The sequence below is a fragment of the Amyelois transitella genome, chromosome 18 (assembly GCF_032362555.1).
Source record: "Amyelois transitella isolate CPQ chromosome 18, ilAmyTran1.1, whole genome shotgun sequence".
Taxonomy (NCBI): Eukaryota; Metazoa; Arthropoda; class Insecta; order Lepidoptera; family Pyralidae; genus Amyelois; species Amyelois transitella.
In genome coordinates, this window is record NC_083521.1 from 4,502,518 (window position 1) to 4,521,735 (window position 19,218).

The 19,218-nt window shown below is 35.4% G+C and overlaps 2 protein-coding genes across 2 annotated transcripts in view; one reads left to right on the plus strand and one right to left on the minus strand.

Annotated features, from left to right (window-relative positions):
* Positions 1 to 7,473, minus strand: part of LOC106129182 (synaptogenesis protein syg-2) — a 122,365-nt gene extending 114,892 nt beyond the window's left edge. The window contains exon 1 of the mRNA XM_060949172.1: positions 7,415 to 7,473. The gene's annotated coding sequence lies outside the window, so the exon portion shown is untranslated. The remainder of the gene's footprint in view (positions 1 to 7,414) is intronic.
* Positions 7,474 to 10,092: 2,619 nt separating this feature from the next.
* Positions 10,093 to 13,381, plus strand: LOC106129007 (facilitated trehalose transporter Tret1). The gene is made up of 3 exons (XM_060949304.1): positions 10,093 to 10,251; positions 10,626 to 10,761; positions 11,259 to 13,381. The coding sequence occupies exons 1-3, from the start codon at positions 10,216 to 10,218 to the stop codon at positions 12,587 to 12,589; spliced, it is 1,503 nt and encodes a 500-aa protein (XP_060805287.1). The 5' UTR covers positions 10,093 to 10,215; the 3' UTR covers positions 12,590 to 13,381.
* Positions 13,382 to 19,218: the final 5,837 nt, after the last annotated feature.

Here is a 19,218-nt window from a genome sequence, read left to right on the forward strand (position 1 = left end):
TGTAATTGAATGTGTAACCATGATGCAATATGCGTTAGGTTCTGCTGCAAAGCTTGCACCCGATCCAGGCTCATGGTCGTGAATGTGCATCCCGGGCTTCTGTCCAGAAAGGTGAGGATGTAACCGGGACTAACGCCAGGAGGAACAAGAAGATGAAGATGAACCGTAATTTTATCTTGGACGTTTTGAATCATGTTACAACGATCTGTGCCCACCGAGTGAAACCAGCACAGCAGAATATTCTTCTACCAGCTCTTCGAACCAGGGACCTCAAGACTCATTGCACCGTTGAACCCGACAAATAAAGCAAACAAAACTCTCCGTGACCCATATCGTAAGAGATCAAATGCATTTACAGCCGTTGGAAATACCAAGGGTTTCTTGACAGGACTCTTGATCCAATAAGTGTTACAAATATTTTTGTTTTATCCTTCATCCCGCATGAAGGATGAAATAAGAATAAAACCAAACATTTTTGTAACACTTACTCAAGAGTCTTTTGTTCCAACATTTTTTTTTCCTACTTGTACTATTTACTACGGTATTCAACTGAGATGACTATTTACCTACCGAATAATTTAACACCTTTGTTTTCAATTTTAATAAATTTTAAAAGATTTTAAGCTACCATCAATCGAGAAAATTAATTTATTTTTAATGTATATTGTATTTACGAGAAGCCACTATTTCTATGTAAACTGCGCTTTATTTAACGCCACCACAATACTAACTTCCTACGTTTAAAACCAAATGCACTTCTAACTTGAACCTTAAACACGTTGCATTAAGGAATAAAATAATTCCATTGGATGATGAAATTCCAAATTGTAGAAGGCACGCGTGCCTCTTCCCAGTAGTTTTCCCGTTGAATCTGTGCCGATAACGGCTGAAATATGAATATTGTCGGTTCATTTTGTATAGTCGAGTCACGATTACTATAGAGCGGACATACTGAAGACATATAGTGGAAAATGGCTGCTATAGCACAGTTGAAAGCATATTTGGTCCTGTCTAGATGTACTTCCATGTACGGATACACATATGTTTCAGTTTTTCCAAAAACTACATTGTTTCCGCGGCTTCGCTTCCAAGGATCGGCTTGAATTAAATCTGGCTGGCATTACTTTATTTTTCTACGCTGCCTGCAGCCTGACAGTATTTGAATCTCAGTTCTACCTATCTATAAGCCATATAGCTGGACGTGACCTTTCAGTATTTGCAAGACTTTTGGCCCAGTTTGCCCCGCAAGAAATCTGACGTGATTTTACTTAAGTATGCAGCATGAAAGTGCTAGTGATCTCTGCACTGACTATGTAAAGATACTTGCAAAATAGAAGCTAAATCTGATTATGTTAGTGAATGGAAATTTAAAGGTGAGCGAGGGCAAGCGTAAGAGCCTTAGCACAAGCACATGTATGTGCTTAGTGTGGTGGCCGACTGAAAAGCTCGGAGCTCTAAGTAAATACATAGAGTCAAATGGCTAGATACCGCATTAGAGAGCGGTGTGTCAAGAACAATTCTATCTTTCGAAGTTCACTTCGTTGTTTACTAAATAATACTAATTGAACCTGCACGTTCAGGAAATCAACTTTTCAGGCTTTGAATTATTTATTGAAATGGAGATCAGACTGCAGTCGTTCCGTGTAATTAGATGCATTATGTAATATTAGTGCCCGGAGGACTGGGTGGTCCTAAAAGAGTAGGTAAGTAAATAAAAAAAAAAAAATATTTTTGGTTATTCTTTTAGGCGATGGGCTAGCAACCTCTGAATATATGAACCTCAATTCCGTCACAAGGTATACCTACAGCTGAAAGCTGCGAGGTTAATACATGATTACATATAAATGTATGTTTGTAAAAAGTATAAATTTAGGACCATTCGGTTCTATTTTTTTTTATTGGTGCTGGGAACCACACAGATGAAAGATAAACATTACTGATTTCTCGCGTTTATCATTTTGAAAAGATTATCCATCCCCATCCATTCTAGTAACATCCCTGTAAATACATAGAACATGCCAGTTAAGCCGGTCCGGTGCGGAAATAAAATTTTATTTCTGTTGGTGAAGTGAAACTAATAGAGCCGCCAATTTTTATCACGTTTATTCATGACTTTATAATTTAGACACTGGCGGTTTTAAGGTTTTTTAATTTAAATAAATTTTCCAAATAAAATTGTCGGGTCTCTCTTTTATAAGTAATAATGAAGGAATACCGAAATACCAACTAAGCAACACGAAATTTAGATAAAAGAAATACTTAATGAACCTTATTCAAACCCCAAGGGCTATCCAATCTTATGTGGAATCCCGATTCATATCTTACCCAATCAGATCGTCCTTTCTTGAGAGACTACTAGTAAGTTACGGTGACCGTGAACCTTCACCTGTCCTGTGCTTGTCAGCCAAAGGCGACCAAACCTCGACCGCAATAGATAGACTGGCTCACAGCGATAAAGACTCTTCTCTGCAGCTTCAATACCGCCGTGCCAAGCGTCAGCACGCTAGCAGTCACCACTACACTAAGTTGTAACTTAAAATCAAAATAAATTATTCCTATAATAAATAAATAAAAATTCTAATGTTGTAACCAAAAATCAAAGGCAAAATTTTATTCGGAAAATGGAAGGTCTATTTCACGTCATTACAATAAATTAAATTTAAGTTTTATCTAATATGTTATAGTTTTTATAAAAACTACAAACTACTTAAAAACTATTCGCCCCTAAGACTAGCGTCCCCTTAAAGGAACAGAACGAAAGGTTTTTCAAAACAGACACAAAATTCCTTTAAAGCACAGAACAAAACGCTCCTCAAAACGGATGCCCTCCCCAAAAGGGTGCTGGCACTTGGCCCAAACAAATCGACCACTGGTAAGAGAAGATGCACCAGCTGAAGAAACTCTTCCTATACCTATTGGTCGCGTACTCGCCAGAAGAGCTTTATATTCTTTTCTCAATATTTTATTTAGTTTTTTTAACCGCAGGTATCGTGATGATATCATTATTATATAATTTGAGTTAAACCTATCAGAGAGCTGAATACATTATATAATATCCTAGAAGGATTTGCTTGATGAAAATACAACACACCTCAAACCGCAAATACCTAAGACAACAATATCCGAACTATCTGGCGCATTTTCAAAGTTCCCATCTTCATGGCTTAATCCCAATTAACCCTTATAATCAACTTTAATACTAACATTTAACCCAATAACTCTCAGAGGTACAGATCAAAGAGACCCTTGTAGTTCAAGTCAAGGCTTTCTCGACCGTTAAGCCGTAATTACATCAGAAATTTGTAAAAAACAATTTATTTCTTAATCTTTTATTAGCTATTAAAAATTGCTGCTTGCTTTCGTCTGCACTAACACCTTGGAAGCGGCAGTAAACTTAGTTTTAAGTAATTTATTTGACATCAACTAATATTGTGAAACCAAAAGATATGACAGTTATTAAGTGATGTTTGAAATGACTCAACTTATGAATAAAAAAACTTTAATTTCAATTTGAACTCTTTCGTTACCGAGTACTTACTAATAGACGCACAGCCCAAAACATTTGGTCCTGAAACCTAAATTTTGGCATGTAAGTTCCATACATCGTCTAGGGATGCACTAAAAGAGGATTCCTGCGGGATTCCAATCTTTACAATATATACGCGTTTAGTTAATAAATAAATATACATACATACAAACGCATGACGGAGAATGATTCCTATATGAACTTGATTAGTGAGAATCGATGTACTAATAATATAAATGTGAAAGTGTACCTATTTGTTTGTCCGTCTTTCACAACACACCGATAATTTGCATATATGTATATTGCTGAAATTTTGCATACATAGTGCACGGAGAAGGACATAGAGTACTTTTTACGCAAACTGAGTTGCGGGCGATGTCTATACTATATCGTAATTTATTGAAGATTCGATGTCTTATGTAATTCTTCTTCTTGTAGAGGTTTTTCTACAACAAATCTGTCACGTACTTGTTATAAAACCTCAAGTAGTTTAGAATTTAATCGTTTTCTTTGGTCCCGCTTTCCTTTGCGACGCGTTGTTCAGCCACTATACAACATAAACCTCTTAGGCACCTGTCTAGCTTTCAAGCAAGCGAGTTTTGTACAAAAAGAAAGAGGATTTTAACAAATATTAGAGTGACACTTGACACGTCGTAGGTTAGGTATGTATGCTACATACACGATGATTGTATAACGTTTCGTGGGAACCAACTAAATATTTAGTTTTACCATAATAACCACCAAAAATGTTATTGTAACAGAGTTGTAATAAAATAACTGAATTAGTAATTTCCGATTCTGTTGATCTTTATATATTTTAAAACTACCTTAAATAAAAGACTTTAGCAAACGGAAAGAATACGGATTTTATAAGTGTCATCGGGAATGACTCGTTATCCATAGCTGAAGAGTACTCAAAAGGGAATCAGATACCCTTATACGTGAACGAAGTGGTGAGTAAAATCTTCTATATTTATCGCCAAAGATCGCATTCTTTGGAGCATGTGCCTTAAATTGCACATCTCGCTTGAGACTGCAAATATGCTCAAGTGGCGTTGAAAATGGTCGTAAATATGCAACAAAGCGTTGAACTTCTTTTGTGTTTTGGCACAATATATTTTATATTAGCTCCCGTCTGCTCAGAAAACATTCCTACTTGTATATAAACCCTAGTAATAAGCAAGAAAATCCATGCACCGTAAACATATTAAGGTTTTCTCAATATAAATTATGCTCTATAATGATGTTACTTTTCATTTTACAACTGTTTACATCCCTAAAGCCTGACCTTATGTTATTTATTATTTTCGTATAATTTTAGTACACACATTATTTAAAATTCAAATAGATTAATATGCTATGATAAGAGACAAGAACTACGTAGGCACCATAGCATGGCACGCGCGACGCCATTTTTATCGCGCGAAAAACTATCGCTGTTCCATTTCACATCATTATTAAAAGCGAAACAGCTATAGCTTTACGCGCGATAAATACGGCGTCACGCGTGCTATGTTACAGGGGGTGTAACAAACTTTTCCTGCAAAGGTTGCGGAGATCTGATAACGGAGTCGCTTTCGTTTTGTTAAATTTTTGCAGGGGTTTGTACTACTTATGTACATAATAATTTGAATGAACCCCAGTTCAAGTTCAGGCAACTGTGTGTGTAAAATTGATCGATCCAAAACATGGCTTTAGTCGCGATTAGGTTCGCGACAGGAGAAATGAAGGCTATATGATTTTATGGAAATCCACGCAGTTTTTTCGTCCAAACATTCACCCTGCATAAGAAGTACCTTCTCTTAAGTGCTAGATCTCGAAGCTTTGCCCTAATTCCATGGGTTACTCCGACGTGATTGAAAGAAATTGACCGTGCATAGTCTCAATTGACCCTCAATTCGCCAAAAAAAAGATTAGGCACAGCCAATGCAAACTAGCACCAAGTAACCGCCACAGCAATTAGCTATTCGAAAAATTGGAATAAAAAACAACGAATACGGCAACGGGTTTACGGGAGCGAATTGCATTAACTACCCCCGCCAGTTAATTTGGTGGTCACCGCTCGTTACCTTTTAATTTACCCCACCCTCCCTCGATTCGAGATCAACATAATAATTTTGTTTGCGTATTGCATGCAAAAATATGATGCAGATAAAAAAGTGCGCCTATAATTTTTACATGTTGTGAATAATGTACCAAAAATATAAAGCATTCGACTGAATATGCTTACATAAAAAAATATTAACTTATCTGTATACGAAGTTGTTAATAAAATAAAATAACCTCAGATTTTACAAGAATTTATATTTTAATTTACAATAACGCAAACATATGTAAGACAAGATTAATAATATATTAGTATTACTATCACGACTTAATTAATTAACTTGAACAAGACTTGCAGTGAGAACCCTTGTAGGTGTACCAGGAAATAGGATAAAAACTTTTATTCGTAGAGCGCGCAATCTACATATAAATAGACCAATATTAATTACATTTTAAATAAAATGGGGACTTTTCTGTTTATGTCGTTATAAGCACGTAGGTAAAAGAAAGAATTTTATACATTGCATAATAATCATAATATACATATTTCTTACATGCAGCTCGCAAAAAAAGGCTCCAAAGAAAAAAGCGAAAGACAAATTGAAAACATGCAGTAGGTACATAACCACACTGCAAGCATTGACGATGAACTGAGATTTAGATAGTGACTGTTTTTTTTTTAAAAAACTAACAACGTCATCCGCGTGGTTTCCCTTTCGCAATAAAATGTAACCTATGTTCTTCTTCAGGGTCAACTCTCTCTGCACCAAATTGCACCGAAATCGGTTCAGTGGTTGAGACGTGAAAGCATAACAGATAGACGGGCAGACAGAGTTACTTTTTCATGTCATCTGGAATTGCGCACTGGAAATATATAAAAGTGTAAAATCTCCAACAAAATAATTAAGCTCAAGATGTTTTAATTTTAACAGTTATATTTTCCACCACCTAACTGAAGCTAATTTCGACTAAACGCCTCGCTCTTAAGACTTTGTGCGAGCGCTCTTAATGGACAAAGAAAGTGATACTAACTCTGTGAATGTAATATACAATACAGCGCAACAGACTCATGGGACCTAATATATTTCCAACTTATTTAGTTGAACGTTGAAACCGTTTTTACGATTTTATTTAATAAATACAAAAATACATGCGTTTTGTGCTTGATAAAGCGTAATACAATGTAAAGGCCTTGTGTTAGTTAAGAAAAGAAAGATGGCCCCAATGATGTGACCCACTGCTCCGGATCACTGATTAACGAATCCCTTTCATTTTATTAAATGCATTTTCTAAAGTCATCAGTGCAGCGGAGGTGTACCACAGATGTATGATTCAAATTCAAATCAGATACTTTTACACAGAAGTATGAGTCAACAAACATTCCAAATAAACTAAATGATAATTAAAAATAGTATATCATAAGGTTGATCAATTAAAGTGACATTAAATTGTTGTATGTGAATATTTAAAAAATAATATAATATTTTACCTGGTAAAAAGCCTATTGAATATCTTAGTTAATGTTTATCCTGTCTATGTTTTTGTAAACCAAATTTCTTAGTTAATATTTATCTACATCTTTATCATATATGTATCTCTTAACTGTTTGCATTTTTCTTATATGGTCTTCGTATGTACACTGTTTTTGAATTGTAGTGTAGATCGTAACCTTATAATTTTACTACTATGTATAGTTTTACTAAATTTTTTTATGTGTATTTAAATAAATAAATAAAAGGTGAACTTTCGGACTGGACTACCACAAAAGAGAAGATCTATAATGGGACAAATTTTCATAGAGATAACGTACACACAAACAATCATCACGCCTTTACCACTTACCGGGTAAACAGAGCCAAGAAACCAGCCAGGCTAGCATGGCACGCGCGACGACGTTTATGTCACGCGATAAACTATCGCTTTTTCGCTTTTATTATGACGTGACATGGGACAGCGATAATTTATCTCGCGATATAAATATAGAACTTCGTATCTTTAAATTTTAAGATTATAATCTAACTAGACTAATCTTAGTCTTTAAGTATGAAATTCACTGAAAAGCTTGCGATCGCGTTCATATCTGCAGTCATAGTTTTAAAATTCTTACGGGTTAAAATAGCGTGCACTGTGGTTCCACTAGATACACACACACATGCATATTTAAAAAGAATAAATATTCCTTCAAATGAATACGGTCTTTAATACCAATGATTACTAAGTAAAACAGTTTATTATTCTATGACATATAACATAACAAAACAGAAAGAGAGGGTAATCAACGATGTCCGAACTGGGCCCGATAATTGTCGATCGAGATATCGTCGTCTCTCATTATTTGCATAAGATTTGCCTATAGAGGGAAGCCTGCGACTGCCAGACTTATGTCATTTCAATAAAGTTGAAAGTTTGTCTGCACACGACCCTAACATAGGTAGTGGTTCCTTTGAAAGTTATTGGGTAGCAATTTTATTACTTCGTTTGTGCAAGTGAGATCTAAGATATATTAGATAATCTCGCTTGCTCACACTCGCTTGTTCTAGTTACTAGCGGATTCCGAAGTTATTCAAGGAATTTCTGTCTATTAAAAAAAAATATATATTGTTACTGACAATTTTTAATGTTTCAAGGTGCCATTTGAACTAACTGTAACTGACTGACTAACTAACTAACTGATATCTAAGAATTACGATACCCGTGTCTTCAAACACGGAAATCAGCAAGAAATATTAAACAAGAGGGAGCAAAATAAAACATTCAATAATTAAAATTAGTAAATTTTATTGAAACAGTTTACCTATAGTTTTGTTTACATATTGATGATTATATAAAGGTATACATACAGCATATTACACTAATTTACCTATCTCCTGTTATTAAGGTTACAGCTTAATTATTCGTTTTCATAAAGAAAAGATATTGAAGCTGTCCTTAAAATACTATCTAAGTAGTAGTTTTAATATAAACTGGCAGAACCTTTCACGCACTATATGGACTCGATACACAGGGTAGTTGTCTTGCACAAATGATATTGCATTTCATCAATCGGATAAATACACCGCACAGTTGGTAACATGGTTTCTTCCAGCACTTGCACATAATGAGCAGCTGTAGCGCATCCTGCTATCCACATCTGTTCTCCAGGTCCAGCAGCCCTCATCCAGCCCCACATATTTACAGATATGCGTCCAGACTCCATATTTGGCACAATATTTTTTTCTTCATACCGTGTTGCATTTCTTCGCCAGTAATGAAGCCTACCGTGTTGCGATGACGTAAACGAACTTTTTGTCCGTAAATATCGCCGTGTTCCAGTCAAAATCCAAATACTGCCGAGCAAATTCTAAATGTTTTTGCTTATTTATTTCGGATAAATACGGCTTTCTTGCTGGCTGTCTGTGGAATAGTCCCTCACGGTGCAAACTCGACGAACAGTAACCACTGATGTGTCGAACTGTTCCGCAAATGTTCTGGTCGGTATGAAGCCATTATTTTCGTACTGTTCCACCATGGATCTCCGCTGTGTGGCGTGTCGCTGTGTTGATTAGCGGACGACGGTCGCTGAGCGGTCGACTTTTTACACTACCCTCTTCTTGATGGCGCGTTACCCAACGCTTAACCGCTTGTTGTTTATTGTGTTATTTGTGTGAATGTGTGAGTGACAGCGGTGAGTGCAAGCTATAAAGTTTTGCGAACTATGACTGCAATTATGAACGCGACCGTACCTACATTCTTCAAATCTATATCAAATTGTTGTGCATATGAAACACATTTCAGATTGCGGTATCTGAAATCCCTTACTCGAATCCAAGGAAATGGTTGCACAAACAGACGCGCTAGGAGCATCGCCGAACAGATGAGTGGCTCTACTCGTATGCAACGATACCACTCATGCAAATGTATGCATTAGACCCACGGACTCTAAAATAAGTTATTTTTTAGAGAGAACCGAAGAAATATGCACTCAGAATTCAGTTGAATTCAAAGAAATTTAAATAACCTTACTAATTTCATAAATGCAATTGTTTGTCTGTCTGCTACGCTTTTACCGATTTTGAGATTGGTCACATTTGCGAAAAATAATTGTTTCTGATTATTTCAGTTACTAAAAATCTCTTTGATTTTAGTAAATAAATCTGTTCGTTCATACAAACACAAAACATTTTCTAAAATAGCATTCATATGTACACAATAATAAATACCTATTCACTCATTTTCTTATATCGATGTAATTACATCTTTAATTACATTATGTCTTTAATACTTAAAAATACGCGGACATTGATCCGCTGAATTTTGGTATTTTAGTGAATTTACTAAAATACCAAAATTCAGTAAATCAATGTCCGCGTATTTTTAAGTACACTTTTGTTTATTTCTACAGCCATTACATAATTTACCTTTAAACACTGTATAGTCATCGTGAGATCAAGAGACGGATCAATATCGTAGAAGTGACGTAAGATTACTTTCCATTACCGCGAAATGGCCCTTGACACTTGACAAAAAATCTCAATGCATCAATCCAACAGTTAATGATAAGCCAAGTACTTATCTATTTGTTTGTCATTTCTGTGTAAATCAGCGTTCGATGTGCCAAATAAAACGTGCCAGTTTTATGATTTGTTATGTTATGAAAAGTGAAAATGGGGAAAACATGGATTACGCCCTTTGTGAGACAGGTAATTATTTTAACTATTATTCAGTAAAACAGGTATCAATAATAAATATAACACTAGTTTTCTCTTTCTTGATTTATGTATATCTTGTCTGTGGCCTCAGAATCATAATATTGGATTAATTGTTGTGATTGACCTGGCAAACATACGAGTATTTACTTTACTTACCTTACCTTTTAATTTAAGCTTATATAAAATTATTAGCTTATAAAAAAATATAAATTCCAAATTGTTTAAAATTACCAATTTAATATAGTTAATCAAATATCCATCCCACGTTTCTTATAGTATAGTGCTAAGTAGTAGGATAATTAATTAGTAATATCAATGTTTATTTTTAATTTTTTAAACGATATTATTTTAAATTTTCATTTCAGTGCTATGTAACGGCGGGTACGTCCCTAAACATGGCCTCCCACGGGTTCGTGATGGGATTCGCGGCGGTCCTGCTGCCTCAGCTGCGGAAGCCTGACTCCATCATTCCCATAGACCAGGTCACTGGATCTTGGATTGGTAAGTACTTTTCTTGTTTATTCACATAATTGCTAACGCCTTTTTGTTCTGTTAAATTGATACAATTGTAAAAATTAGAAAATATCGTGAACTTATGAATTTTCACAATATTATTCGTTTCGTTATCGACCTAAGTACAGTTAACCACATAATAAGTTATGCATATAACTTTATGGCGCGGTAAAGTTGCAGTAAATTTGTGCAGGTTTTATGCCATTGACTACTAGCAGTAAATAAATTATTAAAGTTTGTTTAAAAGTTTTAGCCACGATGATGGAAAACATTGTGCTGAAACCTGAACATTTTAAAATCTTTAATTGTAAACATGATCCTATCTTATCATCACCCCAAATCAAATCTGTTTCAACAGAGGATCAGACAAACTCAGTAAACCAAATAATACTTATAGAAATAATAATGACTAATCAAGAATTTTACTTCAAACTAAATACATATTAAAAGAAAAATTGTAAAAGTATTTGTTTATATTATTTCAGTTTCTACCCCTGCAATATCTCAAGTCCTGGGAAATTTCATTGTGCCTTCTCTCATGAACGTCCTGGGCAGAAGACGAGCCAACCTTATCAGTATTCTAGTCATGATTATATGCTGGCTGACCATATCTGTGGCTGATAACTTTATCACGATTATCATTTGTAGAGCAATCCAAGGTGTATCATTAGGAATCAGTGCGTCATTAAGTCCAATCTTAATTGGAGAATACACTTCGCCAAAAAACAGAGGTTCATTTATAACAACTTTATCTGTAGCCATGTCCATCGGAGTTTTAACTATTCATACACTGGGTTCATATTCGACGTGGCAAATAACAGCATTGGTAGTAGCTATCATTGCGTTTGTAGATTTTTTAATGGTAATATATTCTCCTGAATCTCCTATCTGGTTAGCCGATAAAGGCAGATACAGTGAGTGTAGAAGTGTATTTATGTGGTTAAGAGGAAGTGGCGAAGAAGATGAATTGAACAAAATGATTGAAGCAGCAATAATCATTAATAATATAAAAGCTGCCTCAGTTGCTCCCAAAACAATAACGGGAAAAGTTAAAAAATCATTGAGTAGTTTTAGTGAAGCACTAACTAAGAGAGAATTTTATAAACCAATCTTTATAATGATTAATGTTTATAATATAGGCATTTGGTCTGCTGTTGCTCTATTGACAACATATATTATAGATGTTATCCACTACGTAGTAGGAACAGAAGTGGATGTTCCAGTAATAGTAATCAGTTTGGGTATTCAACGAATTGTTTCGAATCTAGTAGCCGTCTATTTGTACAAAACATTTAAGAGAAAAACATTGTTATACGTTCTTTGTGGCTTAAATGCGTTGACTCTCTTTGCCACTGGCATATATGTCTATGCCAAGCTTCACAATTTGTTACCATTTGACCATCCGTCAATTGGTGTAATATTAATTCATCTGCACATGTTTTCGGGAGCAACTGGTTGTGTACCATTTCCATTCATAATTGCTGGTGAAATATTCCCTACACAATATAAAAGTCTAGCTGGTGGTATCAGCGTTGTGATATTTTCGTGTATATTCTCTGTAATGATAAAATCTGTACCTTCAATGTTTATTACTTTTGGCTTACATGGAAGTTACTTTATTTACGGTGTCATAGTGACTTATTTCTTGATCGTATCTGGTATATTTTTACCAGAAACAAAAGATAGAACGCTACAAGATATTGAGGATGAGTTCAGAGGAAAGCCGATTGACCCAGAGGAGTTAAAATCTATGCAGTCTTTGACAACTTGGCAAAAACACAAGATGGATCGACGTTGCAGTAGTCCTTTGATATGAAAGTGAAATTTACAAAGTAAATCGATATCATACATACATACATATAATCACGTCTATATCTCTTGCGGGTTAGACAGAGCTAACAGTCTTGTAAAGACTGATAGGCCACGTTCAGCTATTTGGCTTTAAGATAGAATTGAGATTCTAATAGTGACGGGTTGCTAGCCCATCGCCTAAAAGAAGAATCAAAGAAGAATCATAAGTTTATAAGCCTACCCCTTAGTCGCCTTTTACGACATCCATGAGAGAGTTATGGAGTGATCCTATTCTTTTTTCTATTTGGTGCCGGAAACCACACGGCATCGACATCATGTTGATGATAATAGCCATGTACAGCAGCGCTCTCTTCATTTTTCATCTCATTATTTCTGAAATGAATCTGAAGAAACAGATACGGGTTAAAAAGACGCAGACACAATAAGGTTTCTCCGGGCTTCGTAAACACACGTGGCAGCCTTGAAATATCTATTCCAAAGTAAGGACCATAATATATCAAGGGATATATGTAAATACTCTAAGGTACACCAAGTATTAAAAATCTTTTAGCAAATAATTTCGGAAATATTGATAAGTAAGACAATCAAAAAAAATATTTTGAATCCTAATTATATGGTGTAAATAAAATATGTGTTTTTAATTATGTAGTGTGTGGACTTGATTTTACACGTTTCTATGTAAAATACGTTAATCATAAGAAATCATTAATTTATTTAAAACTTTATTTATATTTCATGTAATGTAAGTGTAGTAGGTATGTTGATTGATTTATTATTAAACTATGACAATGCTCAACTTTTACTTTAATTTCAACTTTTGCCCATAGGCAACAAGTTAAAATATTCTAAGTACTAAATATATTTTTATGAAAAAATATGGTTAGTTTTTCCTACTAATCAAAACGTCTATAAATCATAAAGACTCAAACCACACTTTATGTTATTTTTCTTAAAAAAATTATTTGCAATATTTGTTTTTAAAATTTGTTTCAAATGTTAAAAGGTAGACTAAGGGATAGGCAAATACACTTGGAATTCTTCTTTTAAGCGATGGGCCAGCAACCTAACACTCTTTGGTTCTCAATTCCATCTTTAAGCCATACAACTGAATATGCCTCTCAGTCCTTAAGATACTGTTGGCTCTGTCTAAGCCGTAAGTGATAAAGACGTGATCATATCTATCTATGTATATAGACACAAATTTAATCACATCGTTTTATTATAGCGTATATGTACACCATGTCCGCTGTAAAATCAAATGTGAGTGATAATTCGGAAATCTTTACTTAGTGCTCTCTAAGGCTCATTAAAGCCCAATCTCAGCTTTCTACTCCTACAACTCAATCCGTTATATATCAGTCAGTAAAAAAAAAATTATGGTTAGTTGATTGATGTTTTTCCTTTTTCCTTACTTCGATTTTACACAATCAGTGCGGGAAGTGAAACTTATGTTATCAGATCAACATCGAAGTTCATGATTAAAAACTACTTTTTATCTAAAAATGGCACTAAACAAACAAATAGATTATAATGGTAATATCAAAAAGATGTATTAGGTGAAAAATATCGGAAAACGGACCCTGGGCTCCAAAGCTTAGTGACGTCAGGTCGACACAAACTGTGTGTGAGAGAGAGAGAGATTTTTTTAATAATTTAATTAGTATTATTTTCTCTATTATGATAGCATTTCATCATACCTATATTCTAAAAACTTCATATTTACACCTAACGCCCAAATAACAAGCACAAAAACACTTGACCTACCCAGGTCAAGTTCAAGTAAACATTGCGCAAGTATTGCGGTCTCACCTGATTCATCCCTGAGGGAAACCGCACATAAAATCCAGGAATTATAAACCTGCACTGAATCGCCCACCGAATAGCAATCCCGTCGCGAAGATTGAATCTGTACGGTGCAGAATTAGCCGTATTTGCCTAATGCAATTTCCAGACTGCATTCGCGTTGCGCCGAAATAAATTGCCGTAAAATAAAGTGCTAGATGCGCGCTTGATGCCTCTGGTGCGACGACGATGATCTATAATATTTTAATGATAGCTAGTGTAAAAATAAAATTATTAAAAAAAATTTTTCGGACAAAATATTACAGTTAGAAACTACTTTTTTAAAGCTGTAAGTTACTAAATACTATTTTCTTCATCATCGTGACATTAGTATTAGTTGTGTCCTCATCTGCCTGAAGAAAATCCTGTGTTCTGTGACCACGATCGTGTATTGGCAAATTCAGGTCTTACACGAAGCGACTCCCGTCTAACCTCTGCAACTTTAGCACCGGGCGATCATCGCAACACAACCTCTGCGTCAAGATATCTACTGTTTTTCTTCGATACCAGATATAATATGGTGAGCCAGGTTTAATACATACATACATATAGATATATCTATATCCCTCGAGGGGTAGACAGAGCCAACAGTCTTTAAAAGACTGATAGGCCACGTTCAACTTTTTGGCTTGATGATAGAATTAAGATTCAAATAGTGACAGGTTGGAAGCCCATCGCTAAAAGATAGAATGCCAAGTCCTTTAGTCGCCATTTACGACATCCATGAGAAAGAGAAGGAGTGGTCCCACACGGCACACACCAGGGTTTTTTTTTAAATAACACTTAATTTCAGTAAATTTCTTGTTCAGTCTAGCAAGTAATATTGGCATGTCAGTGGATAACTCTAATCAGATTCACTTCAGAGTTGCTACGACTTGCCTGTCATGGAGACTTGGTAGTTCTTGTTTCGATATTTAACGCTGCTAAATATCCTTCAGGATATAACAACAGTTATTCACCACGTTACTTAAAAGATGATAAAAATTTCGTGACTCGTGTCATTTCGCTGTCATGTTTTTATTTTGTATCTGTAGCACGCAACGGCTGAGTAACTTTATTTTTCGTCAATACAGCTTATTTACAGTTGCACAAAGCACGGAGCTGGCGCATAACCGCTAAAACTGTACATATTATATCTAATAATTTTCAAAAGAATACAACAAATGCAAGAGGTAGCAAAAATAAGTAACCCAAATAAGGCAATCAGATAGACAGTTAGCCTTTGACTTCGCAATGTGAAAAGTAACTCTGTAATCATAAGCGGACCCTTAGTGTAAATTGCACCATAGCGTTTGTTATAGTTTACGTTAAATTGACCATTAGCGGTAACAATAATAATATGTACAGTATAATGTTGCATTATGAAATTTTTCATAGTACGGACATCGGCCAATTCTTTTAAAAATTTTATTGTACCACTTTGCCTAACCAGAGATCTCAGCCAAATTGTAACTTGATTGTAATGATGCAACGCAAATTGTACTTGCCCTTCAGGGTTGTTCGGAGATTTGACTGTAAATTATACAGCAAGTTATGGTTAGGGTAACTTCAAACAATATATAATATGTATAAGTACAATTCTATCATTTGGCCAAGCAGCTGAACGTGGCCTATCAGTCTTTACAAGACTGTTGGCTCTGTCTACCCCGCAAGGGATATGGACGTGAATATATGTATGTATATATAAGTACAATTTGCGTTGCACCATTGCAATTTCCATACTACCTAATGCTATCTTTATTTATAACGTCAACTAAGGCGTAATTCACACTTACTGTGAAGTAAAAGTAGTTAGTAAACGGGATTATGCTTTAAGTGCTACAGTTTCACTTTACCACGTGACTTTCAGTACGTAGCCTGGACAAAAAAGTGACGTCAAAGTTTGCTACCCTCTTAACCAGAGGTACTGTTGTCTACTTTATTTTTAAGATGTCTGCTCTTAAAGTGAAAACTTGGGAATTACATTGTAGAGGTGTTTCATTTGCATTCCTCTTTGTTTAAGTACGTAAGTTTCGACGGTGATTAAATACTATTACTAGGCAAAGTCTATTGTTAAGATTATAAAGGAACAACCAGTTATTTATCTTCTTGAAAATTGTGTGGAAACATGCACAGGGTTAGATATATATAAAACTCTTCAATTACTGAGTGATTGACAGTTTGACAGAAAACACACAGCCCAAACCCCTGGGTCTAGAAACTTTAAGCTCACTTAAGCTCCTTGTATAATCTAGGGTAAGAGAGTCTTGTTCGAAGTACCCGAAGAACCAGAAAATAAAGGCATTTTTCATTTAATTTTGATTTCTAAATTAGACTGAAATCTAGCCGATACTATTACGGTTTAAAAAATGTTTTGAGGCAGGATAGCTGCGTCATACTGGAGTCGTGTGACTTGGTGACCTGACATACTCATTTGAAATTATCCTCATCTTTCATAGACAAATCCTGAGAGGTTCAACTACTAAATACGCCAGAAGAATTATGAAAACTTATTCTCTCGCAACCAGTTTCGAACAAACATTGCTTTTTCCTACTACTCAACTGGTTACGAACGAGCATTCGATGGCGGAGTAAGGGAAAATGCGATTTGCTTGCACTCAGTTAAAAATGAACGTGATATTACTTTAAGAGTACTTACTCCTACTCAAAAATGAGAAGTGGCATTCTTGACAGGAAAACTGAAGGGATCACATGATTGAAGGATATAAAGATAAGTACACAATATCCTGCCGAAGTGAATTCTTTGATGTCCCATCTTATAGTAATCCAAGCATTTCCCCTAACAGCTAACAGAAGGTATGTTCATGGTGATGGAGTTAGTGTGCTCTAGTTCTAGAGAGTGTGCTATCTTGATAAAATCGAGTTCGAGCAAAAGGTCATATCAAGAGTACCCGAAACTGACGAGCTTGCATGTAGAAAGTAATGAATTAAGGTGAAGCAAAAGAACTATAGAGGCACAGTGTAGCAGTACTAATACTGCTAAGCTAACAGCAGCATTGACTTTTATCGTCGCAGATGGATGTAAGTGTGACTGTATGTTTAATTAATTACAATGTGACAGCGAACTAAGTTTAGTCCGAGTCTTAAAAAGTTTCACAATAAATTTTCATATTACATAGAGACCTTAAAATGGATACATACATACATAAAATCACACCTCTTTCCCGGAGAGGTAGGCAGAAATGGAATGGATGTATCATTTATTTCAATATTTATTCTAATTTCTTTGAACTTCAAGCAACGGTGCGCACTCTACACCTATATTTAACCATGTGAGCTCAGTGTGCCTGGTATATTAACGTACGTTACGTCGGCTACGAGCCGAACCCTCTTCAAGAATCCAAACGGATTCGATGCAAATAAAATTTTCCAATACCCATGTGCCTTTTAGCGCCGCAACTAAGCGTATTCTCTCGAAACATGCTCTCTTAGGCAGTTCGGCAGTGGTGCTTGACAAAATTTTGAAACCTTTCCGGAAGATATTTTTTTACTGTATGTATATGTTTATCATTGTATATTTATAAAAAATAGTTTTGAGTATATCATATAAGAGAATACGATTAGACGATACGATCTCATGTATAATGAGAATTTTTTTTAATATATTTATTTTTAAACGTGATATATTTGGGAACAATCATGTTTGTCCCAAATATTTCAAGTTAATTAATATAAGTACTTAATTTTTTTATACGAAGTCCGCCCTGAATCCATCCTGACGCAAAAGCATCCATAACACTAGCAACTTAAGTTATATGAAATCCAATCAATCAATCCAATGGGATATTTGGGTCAGGAGGGAACAAATTTACTCAATAAAATCGTGAACAAAATTTACTTAGTCGTTTATTCGCGAACGCACATAGGCACTGCTCTAGACTTCCAAACTTCACTGACTATAAGTAATTGGTTCTCGCAGATGTCTTTTTCGCACAAACAAAGGGGCTGCCTAAATCCAACCTAATTGTAGAAGAGCTGTGTGTCCAAACTAAACAAAAGTTGTGAACTCACCGTCCCCTCGTGAACACTCGGCCGTATTTTATAGTGAGGCCGCGACTTTATCTGAGTTTCCGCCGGCTGCGCGATACACTGCAAGTAGTTAAATAAAACATACTATATCCGACCCTACATCCGACCAGTAGGTCTGTTCCTTATGGCCTCTACACATACACTGATTAGGTACCTATTTATTTTATAGACTTTTAAACCGCAAATTTACGACTGGTTCATGACAGGGTGCAGATATCCTGGAAACTGTGGTCTGGCTTTAGCAAACTTGAATAGCATAACCCAATCCAGTTGTACTATGGTAACATATTCAATTGGCTGGTCCACAATCTCTTCCTTCGCTGCAACATTAATTAACAATTAAACTAATGTACGTAACAACCGATAAAGGACTTTTACGTTACTCAGAGTTATTGGCCGTGGTTATTCTTACTTGTACATCGATCAATATGCATCGTCCTTTGTTGGACCGGTACCCAGATCATAGAAAGCATACTAAGATATAACAATTTGACAATGATGTCTTTGAAATATCAATAGAACATCAGACAAACCTAGTCCTGTTTCTTATGGTCTAGAGAAAAACTAAATATTTTTTAACCGTTGGATGCGAGAAGACCCCAAAACCGTATCGGGCTGTAGTCGGCCCTCTCTTATCGGAAAGCAGTTACCGTGATTCATTGCCAAATGTATTTACTTACTCTTTAGATGCAGTGTAGCTTGCATCGGACCGCGAGCTTAAGAGGATAGGGAATGTAATCTTGTTTTATTTATAACTCCTAT

What these genes read in the sequence shown, in the direction of transcription:
- LOC106129007 (XM_060949304.1), top strand. Translation starts at nt 10,216, where the DNA reads ATGGGGAAAACATGGATTACGCCCTTTGTGAGACAG. An exon ending in TTACGCCCTTTGTGAGACAG is followed by an intron (nt 10,252 to 10,625) that starts GTAATTATTTTA and finishes TTTTCATTTCAG; the next exon opens with TGCTATGTAACGGCGGGTAC. An exon ending in GGTCACTGGATCTTGGATTG is followed by an intron (nt 10,762 to 11,258) that starts GTAAGTACTTTT and finishes ATATTATTTCAG; the next exon opens with TTTCTACCCCTGCAATATCT.